Source organism: Elaeis guineensis, chromosome 7 (assembly GCF_000442705.2).
Source record: "Elaeis guineensis isolate ETL-2024a chromosome 7, EG11, whole genome shotgun sequence".
Classification (NCBI taxonomy): Eukaryota; Viridiplantae; Streptophyta; class Magnoliopsida; order Arecales; family Arecaceae; genus Elaeis; species Elaeis guineensis.
In genome coordinates, this window is record NC_025999.2 from 101,584,343 (window position 1) to 101,593,316 (window position 8,974).

At 39.4% G+C, this 8,974-nt stretch overlaps 2 protein-coding genes across 2 annotated transcripts; one reads left to right on the forward strand and one right to left on the reverse strand.

The window, feature by feature from the left end:
- On the reverse strand, positions 1 to 1,251 carry LOC105047981 (NDR1/HIN1-like protein 13). The gene has a single exon (XM_010927146.4). It carries the CDS (start codon positions 1,039 to 1,041, stop codon positions 271 to 273), a length of 771 nt encoding a protein of 256 aa, XP_010925448.1. The 5' UTR covers positions 1,042 to 1,251; the 3' UTR covers positions 1 to 270.
- A 5,283-nt stretch (positions 1,252 to 6,534) lies between these two features.
- Positions 6,535 to 7,599, forward strand: LOC105047980 (pathogen-associated molecular patterns-induced protein A70). The gene has a single exon (XM_010927145.4). It carries the CDS (start codon positions 6,614 to 6,616, stop codon positions 7,310 to 7,312), a length of 699 nt encoding a protein of 232 aa, XP_010925447.2. The 5' UTR covers positions 6,535 to 6,613; the 3' UTR covers positions 7,313 to 7,599.
- The last annotated feature ends 1,375 nt before the right edge of the window (positions 7,600 to 8,974 follow it).

An 8,974-nucleotide genomic window follows, 5' to 3' on the forward strand; every position in this document is an offset into this window, starting at 1 on the left:
AGATCAAAGTTTTCTTTGATTCATTATTATTAAAGAAATCTTACAACAATCCCACAACGAACAAAAATATAGGAAAGAAAAAAGCATGTCAATCCGAATACAAGAAATATAATAATATCCCAATTATAACTGAACAAAAAGAACTATCATACTCCTTTTTTTTTTTTTAAACCCTAATTTCCCTAAATTTAAACACCAGGAGCACTCCCTCTCCCCTCCATTTTTTGAAAGCGTTTTTCCTACGTTTTTCCCTTTTGGAGTAAATTTCTTCTAGAAAGTCCACTTCCAGATCTTGATCCTGAGCTTGACCTTACACGGGGCGTCAGGGGTAGACGGGGAGGCGGCGGTCTTCCCCTTGGGTACGGCGACGTCGACCGCCGCGCAGTGAACCTTGATCCTCATCTTCTTGGTCTTGAATCCCCCGATCTTCATCCCGGCCTTCGTCTCCAGATCGATCTCCAGCGGCAGCTTGCTCTTTTTCTTCAGATCCGCCGCCGCCGACGCGTCCACGCTCTCGCCGGATGTCGACACCGTCGTCTTGAGAATGGTGGTGTTCTTGGTGCCGTGGACGAAGGCCGGGAACGACCCGTCGCCAACGTTGACGCTGCCGGAGGAGACGGCGATGGAGATAGGGTCGTAGATGTAGACGAGCTTCTTGTTGGGGTTGCGGGCGGTCACGGAGAGGTCGAGGCGGGAGGCGAGCTGCTGGTTGGAGGCGGTGATGTTTAGGGCGGCGAGGCGGATGGAGGAGACGGTGAAGTCGGGGCGGCGGGGGCGGTAGAGGACGTAGAAGACGCCGCCGGCGATGGCGGCGAGGAGGACGAGGGCGATGAGAATGAGGGTAAGCCAGAGGCAGCAGGCGCAGCAGCAGCCCCGGCTGCTCCGGCGGCGGGGCTTCATTGGCTGGGGGCGGTAGACGGGGCGGTTGGCCCCGTACGCCTGAGCCTTGGTGGTGGGGAACGACGGCGGCCTTCCCCCACCGTTGACGGCCTGGGGAGTTTGGAGGTTGGGCTTGGAGGAAGGATACACTCTGTCCGCCATTCCCCACCCTTAGCGAATTCTCTCTCCACTCCTTCTTCCCCTTCTCTTGGGAACGGGATCTAGGTTTAGGATTTGGGGAGTGAAAGGAGAGAAGGATGGATCTATAGGAGAGGGGAGAGGAAGGAGAAAAGGAGAGGGCCGAGAAAAGAACGCTTCACCTGACGGAGATGGTTCCGGCCTACCTACTGTGGCGTCTTTTGTCCCTCCCAATTTGCTGCCTTTTAATTTGCCACTAAAACAATGCGCGGAATAAAGACGTACTCGCGTGCTATACAAGGACACTGGCACAGAGCATCACTTCATCGTTTGATATTGATCAGACGGTCATGATGCATTCGTAGGTCATGCTTGAACTGCGAGAATAGATCGCCCGAGATTCGGATGCTACTAGGTATTGTATTCGGACACGGGTTGTACCTTTCGCGCAAAAGAAAGATTTACCTTCCTCCGCGCGCATCGACCGTTGGATCATCCCCCATGCATCTCTCAAAGCGCTCAAACCGTCACATCCGCCCCAACGAATTTGAAAGCAACCAGTGGATAATCCAACGGCGGATTCGCGCGAAGGAAGGTGAATCATTCTTTCGCGCGAAGATACTAATAATCTTCTCCTTTAGGAGGCCTGGTTGGGTTTCCCGGCTCGCCATTCAGACGTCTTTATTTTAGTTAGTACGCTTGACCACGAAGTCTGATTCCCAAAATCAGGGACGACGGGAGTTCTTCTCTTGTAACTTATATTTACTTGAGCCGCTATAAGCTTAGTATCCCTTTTTTAACAGTAATTATTTATTTTTAAAATGAAAATTAAAAAAAAAATACATATTACCAATATGGTTGGCATTGGTAAAGTGATTTTTGTCAAACTCAAAATAGCTTAGGTGGCTGGCATTAATCTTTTCATAGGAGATGTTTTATGTTCAAAAACAGACGGTGGTTAAATGCTCGAGGCTCTGGTCTCTATGAGATTTATGGAGGTTAGATATACACAGTACCAGTCCCACGTGCAACAAGATTATTTGATAAATAATGATTAATTCCCCCCAGTGCAGGTTTGGAAAAGATTATATATGGGTGACCTTAACTCCCTGTGGTTGTTTTTGTGATTTAAATACCTAGCACCCGAGAAACAATGAAGCCAACTTGCCATTACACCGAGATCAACCATAATGCGAAATGTAAATTTTAAAAATGCTTTATTAATTTTAATGTCATGATCATTAATTGATGAATGTTATTCTTGCATCATAAACCGATTTATAACTAGATATGATATTTTTTTTGAATTTCTATCATTGGATATATAAAAGATTTTGTAAGACAAATACATTTAATTTTAATTTTGCTTATTAATATCTTTTATTTTTTACTTTTTACATATTTAAAATAGTTTTAAGACTTTGGGGATAAAAATAATCCTAGATCGTCAAAGTAAAATATTTTAGTTGTATTCTGAATTCAATACTTCATAAATTCACGTAAAACTTGTCTAAGACTTACATATAGAGTGCTAGAAAATTATAGATATTCAAATATGAAAATTTGGCTTAAAGGCTTTGTCTATTATGGTCCCAACTCGTACTTGCCTAACTTTTTTGTTTAATAGATCGTCACGCTTGAACAAATTATCCTATTTTATTATTTTTTTTGCCTATACTCATCATTTTCTCTACTAATGTTACAATATTTAATGAGACTAATATAATATTAATTTAAAGTATTTATTTTTTTTTGAATTTTTGATGATTTTAAAAAAAAAATATTTGGTGTTTGTAATTAATGGATTTGATCGGAAAAAAGTTCAAATATCAAAGCATTTGAGACCTTTTATTGGATTTTTATTTGTTGCCACGTTGAATGTGTTGACACAGATCTACTTGCATTGATACTATCTCCAACAATAAGAGCCTAATTATATTTATAAATTTTTGGGCTGAATACCATATACATGTGCATGTGGTTAATCGTGTTGTGCATGCATGTAAGCATACATATATAATGTGCAGTTGCATTTTTGTTGATTGCTTGTAAGAGAGAGATGATCTCATTCTTAAGATAGAGGGTAGCATGCCTCTAATCTAAGCATATCCACTATATTTTCTATATTTTATATTTTTAAATATTTAAGAGAGAATTATTATATTTTTAAAGTTCATTCTCAAAAGTTTTTTTGTGGATTAACTTACTACCAATATCCAATCCCCTCTCACGAAGAAAAGGTAAACAAGAGGAAGAATATGTCATGTTGCAACAAACTTGCACACCTTTTTATGATGTTACTAAAGCATAAATAAAATTTATAAACATTTATGATTGAATGATTTAATATAAAACTAATATTTGGTATGATAGAAAAAATGTATAGGTTTGAACGAAATTTATGTAAATTTGATAATGAACAATTTAAAATATCAAAAGAGCATAATAGTAAATTTCAAACCATGAATTCATAATTATTAAAAATTTATGCAAATTTTAAAGTGGACATTCCATATCGAAAAGCTTGCATAAGTTTTATCATTTTACATGTAAAATTTAAGTAGACCTTACACAAATTAATAAGCAAGAGATCAGGAATATTTTGTCACAAAATTTTAAAATTATATAAAAATAAAAAAGATGCTACCGCATCTGCGGGTGAATAGGGCGATGTAATTTTGTATATTTTAAATATATTTACCGATTCGATTAGAGGTGAAAAGATGAAAGCTTGTCCATTGTCAGAAATTGACACCATGAAAGCTTTGTTTCAACTCAGATTCTCCAGCAAGTCACCATACAGACATCAACCATCAAGTCCTCTTTTTTTTTTTAAAAAAAAAAGATTTATTAATATATTCTGACTTACCAATAAAACAAAAAAGTCCTCTTTTAAACCATAGTTAATATTATTACAAAAAAAATTGATTGGATTACTCGGACCAACCGCTGCCACCCATCACTGGTTTCCGAGGATTTTAAAATTCATCCCACCAGTGGCTACCATCCGCGGTTGGTATTGAGATAAGAAGCAGCCATCAGGAAAGCGACCTCCATTTCCGGATCCGGAATCGTGATCTGGCGTTAAGCTTCGCTGACGTGGCGAATGCTGATGCAATCCTATCATCATGAGTGGGTGCAAAGCCGCAAAGGAGTCATGTACCGAGTTGACTCCATCAGCCGTTAATGTCACCTAACTCCGATTGAGATGTTATTAAGGGATTTCATTATGCAAATCAACTGCGATATAGAATTAGTGCATGTATCAACTCACGAGATTTGGATTTGGGCTACTCTAAGTAATTATACCTTTTTTTTTTTGGTAGAAAATAATTACACATCTCTGCTGGCAGCAAAGGTTCTTTGGACGGTGTATCTCTAAAATTTAAAAATAAATAATTATAGTATATACTTATAAAATACCTTCTATTGTCAAAGCAGTAAAAATTTAAAGTTTCAAAATTATTATTTTTTTGATATAATTATTATGATCAAATAATGAAATGGTTCTAAAATATTTTGATGATTTATATATATATTTTTAAAATGCACCCATCATTTTGGATGACAGTGAAATTGAACCATTTTTAAAGGAGGAGAACAGGAGTTTTTCAAAAAAAAAATATATATAGAATGAGAAGTAAAATATTGATCTAACAAAACCCCATAAAATAAAAATCAATCTTATTTGGGTCATGTCAGATTTGTGCAACATTATCACAAAAAAAATCATAAAGTATAGATAAAATTGTAGAAAATTTATTTAGGAGAGGGGAGGGGGCATAAAAATAAGATACCTAAAAGAAAAAATGATGGAAAGAAATAAATAGAGGCTCAAACTTAAAAAATTATTAGTTAGATCAAATCCACTAATCAAATAATAGACTAGTTCAACTACAAACCAATATAAATGCTTGTATTGTTCAGTTTTTTCTCTTATATTTTTTCGTTGTAATATTGGTGTACGATTAGACTAGCCTATTATTAAGCTGGTTGATTCAATCAAATCAAAAATTTTTTGAGTCCAAGATGCACCGTTTATTCTAGCCATTTGTTAAGTAGGAGATTTATTCCATTTTGGATTTCGAAGGGGATAGAAAATTCTTGATTCCATAAAATTCAATCATTATTCCCTTCTAGTATTCAAATTCCATTCTAATTATAATTATGAATCAAACATATTAAAAGATATAATCATTTTAATTCATATTGATTCTAATTTTACTTGATAACCAACAATGCCCCGAATATCCATCAAATACTGGAAGCTGTATATCAAAATTTTATCTCCTACTCCAATCAATGAGAATACCATCCAAAGCACCATAAGAGTTTTGAACAACCAAACCATCAACCTTTCCACCTCCAATTGATTTGAGATAATAAAGAAGAGGATGAAAGATCCTGCATTCTCGAAGTGCTACAACATTGTAGAGAGAAGATGAGAATGCATCTTTAACAGCTCATCTTTATCATATTTTTTATATTTATAGATTTTAATTCATATATGTGATATAACTGTTATCATTAAAAAAAATATTAAATAAATAATTATTTTTGACATCAATTTTTTTTAATAAAAAATAAATTTTATACAATAAATAGTGGTCCACATGAATAATGTCATTATTTTTTTAGTCAGCTATCATTAAATATTTTTATATTTATAATTGTCATATTTGTTTTTAAAATATTATACAAGCTTGGACAAGTTACAATCACTATAACTATCATATCAACCTACAACAATTTTATGACAAAATAGTTGTTGCCGGATCAACAAATGTAAGAAAAAATAATGTGACAAGAATATAGAGAATTCTTTCCCATGCATCTATGGGGAAATGTAACATCCTTTAAATTTTTTTATTAATCAATAATATTTGCCGACACAGCGGGACGTGAGTTAAAGCAAGTTCCCGGTGATCGTGCAAGAGACCATCGGCAAAATGATTAAAAAGTCTAAATGTTGATCCAATTATTAGTTCATTAGATAAATATTATTATAATGATCGAGAGGACATAGGCTGCCCGAAATGGCAGGACACAAAGGGAAAGTAAATGTCGAACCCAACAGTACCCGACCGATCACCTGGAATCCTCAACCACTCCGGTTCCTGAATCATCTAAAAGCTGCACCAAATTGAGCGGTGCACCTTCACTTTTTTTTTTTTTTTGGTGGGTGAAAACCTTTTTGGTTTTTTATTAACAGAAAAAAAAGGTGGGTATATCACAGTATCACACACGGTAAAAACAAATTGATATGTCCACCCGGGCCTCCTGATGTGGACCGTCCTGCAGAGACAAGCAAGAGAAGTTATCAACCGGAAGGTGATTGTAATTAGGAAAGCATCGAACGTCTCACTGACAAGACCGGGCACTAATGCTCGCACCACCGCTTTAAAAATATCTTTTAACCCTCTGTCTTCTTCCTCCATGTGCCTCACATGTTCGTGCCACGTGTCCTCCTTATCCCGACACATATAAACCCCACCATCTTCTTCTCCTCCCCTCACTTCCTCTCTTCCCCCAACGCCCAATACTCTTCTTTGAAACAAAAAAAAAAAAAAAAAAAAGAAGGAGAAAAACTACGAAAATGCTGGAGGAAGCATTACCGTCGATCTGGGCGTTGGTCCACGGCTGGCTCACCCCCACCGTCCTTTTCGTGCTTCTCAACCTCGTCATCGGAACCATCGCCGTCACGTCCAAAGTGATCCACCGCGACGCCGACGGTGCTGGCGACCCCCGCAAGCTCTTCCGCTCTCCGTCCCTCGTCCTCGACCGCCTCCGCTCCTTCAACCTCCACAGCTACCGCTCCGGCAACATCCCCCTCGAGAGTGCCGCCCGGTCCGAGCCACTCGAAACCCTCCATGTCTCGCCGGATCCCGCCGTCGCCGCCGAGTCCGAGGCCGTGGAGGCGATCCACGCACCGGAGGCCGATCCCGCAGGCGAGGAGCACCACGAGTTCAGCCGAAGCCAGTCGGACTCGCGCCCGACCGGGGGGGAGGTGCCGGTGAAGCTGGCCGCGAAGATGAAGAAGTCGGCGAGCGACAAGTCGATGTTCGCGCACTTCGAGGTCGAGGAGGCGGAGGTGGTCCCGTTGCCGGCGACGGTGAGGGCGAGGACCGCGCGGCGGGAGGCGGCGGCGGCGGAGGAGGACGATGAAGGAAGGGAGGTAGATGCCCGCGCCGACGACTTCATCAACCGGTTCCGGCAGCAGCTCCAGCTTCAGCGGCTCGACTCCATCATGAGGTACAAGGAGCTGCTCAACCGTGGGGCTGGAAATCAAACTTAGAAATTACTTTTAAGGCAAAAATAACAACCGAATTAAAAAAAAAGAAAAAAAGAGAGAGGAGTACTCTAGTTTTCACATCTTTTTCTTAGAAAAATAGGTGAGAAAAGAAACTTCCTCGGATTATATTAGTCTACGATGTTTGCGGTAGCCTGTGGTTGTTGCTTCGAATTTTAGCCTGATGCTGGTGAGTTTTCTGCGTTGGTTATTGTTGGTGGCTTTGTAAATTATTGTTACTTTTATTACTTGTTTTCATTTCATGAAGTACGGATCAAGGGATGGTTATTATTGGTTGTTGGCCGTTTGCGATTGGAATCTGCACCGTTTTCCAGACCTTAGCTATCATTTAATATTTTGGTGCACTCGGGGATGGGTGGTGGTTCTAGGAAACTGCGGTGTGGTCCTTCTTTGGATAGAATCCGTGCTTTCTTTCTCGGTCGGTACGTTATGATTCTCGCGTGCCTTCGCCGACCGTTTAGATCTGGAAGGCTGGGGCTCTACCGTGAGCCACATGGGGATGCACATGAGAGGAAGAATGGACAAACGATGGATGCTCCCCTGCTGCATTTCCCAAGACCAGTGGGTGGGCTGGATGGCTTGCAAGCCGGCTCACCAGCCACCGGTGGCTTGTGTCAAAGTATCAAACTGAGGTCAGGTAGGAAAAAGGGCTTTGACTGCACTGGACCTCTCTCATCTATACGTAGCCACCCATATCTAGTTCATTAGCTCAACAAAATTGAGATTTGGGACATCCAGCCCAAACCAATATGGAACCAGCAACTTCTTTTATTCTTGTTATGGTGACACTGTTAATTGCTTTCCATAGAAAAATAACCAGACTGTGAATCTTTTTACAATCCTTTTCACTTTCTATGTATAATACTGCAGGAGTTAGTTGATACTTTAATGACTGTGTACGAATCTAACGTTAATCTTTCACCTTTTTCGCTTGCTTCTCATCCAGATTGTTGCTCATGTTTCCTTCTCTCTCTCACACACACACACCGATTGATATATATATTTGATAACATGAACTATACATTTTTTATTGCTTCGTCGGAATCCTCATGCACTTGGAAATTAAAATGCCACTGACTAAACAATTCGCTGAATTAGATCAATGTTATTTTAATGTACTTTATCTCAGTTTAAAGAGGAAGCGTCACATGCTACGGTGAGTATGATTGTGGCCATGCCTCCCCTACCCATCGTATAATAATAGTCAGAATACAAAAGACATTCTGGTCATAGATAATGCAGGTATAATAAGTGCCACTTATTTTTCAGGGCTCCTATAACTCTACTAATAATGCTGGTAATAAATAATTTCCTCTCGTCCTATTTTCTACTACTCTTAAAAGGCTAAGACATGTGCCTTCTTTGCATGCATGCTTGATCTTATAGTGAATGTATTACGCCCCAAATCAACCGCTTGAAGCATGTGGCATGGCCGCACATTCCACAAGGAAAAATTATGCTGAATGAGTGGAACGTCAACGATATAATCACCACGTCCATTGATTGAACAAAACAGTCCATTAGTTTTAGATTGCAAGATAGTCCAATTACAATGCACATATATCGAACGGTACTGGAGCTGTAATGCTACATTCTTTTTATCTTTAGCAAATTTTATATCTCAACCAAATATTGAGCATCCTGTGG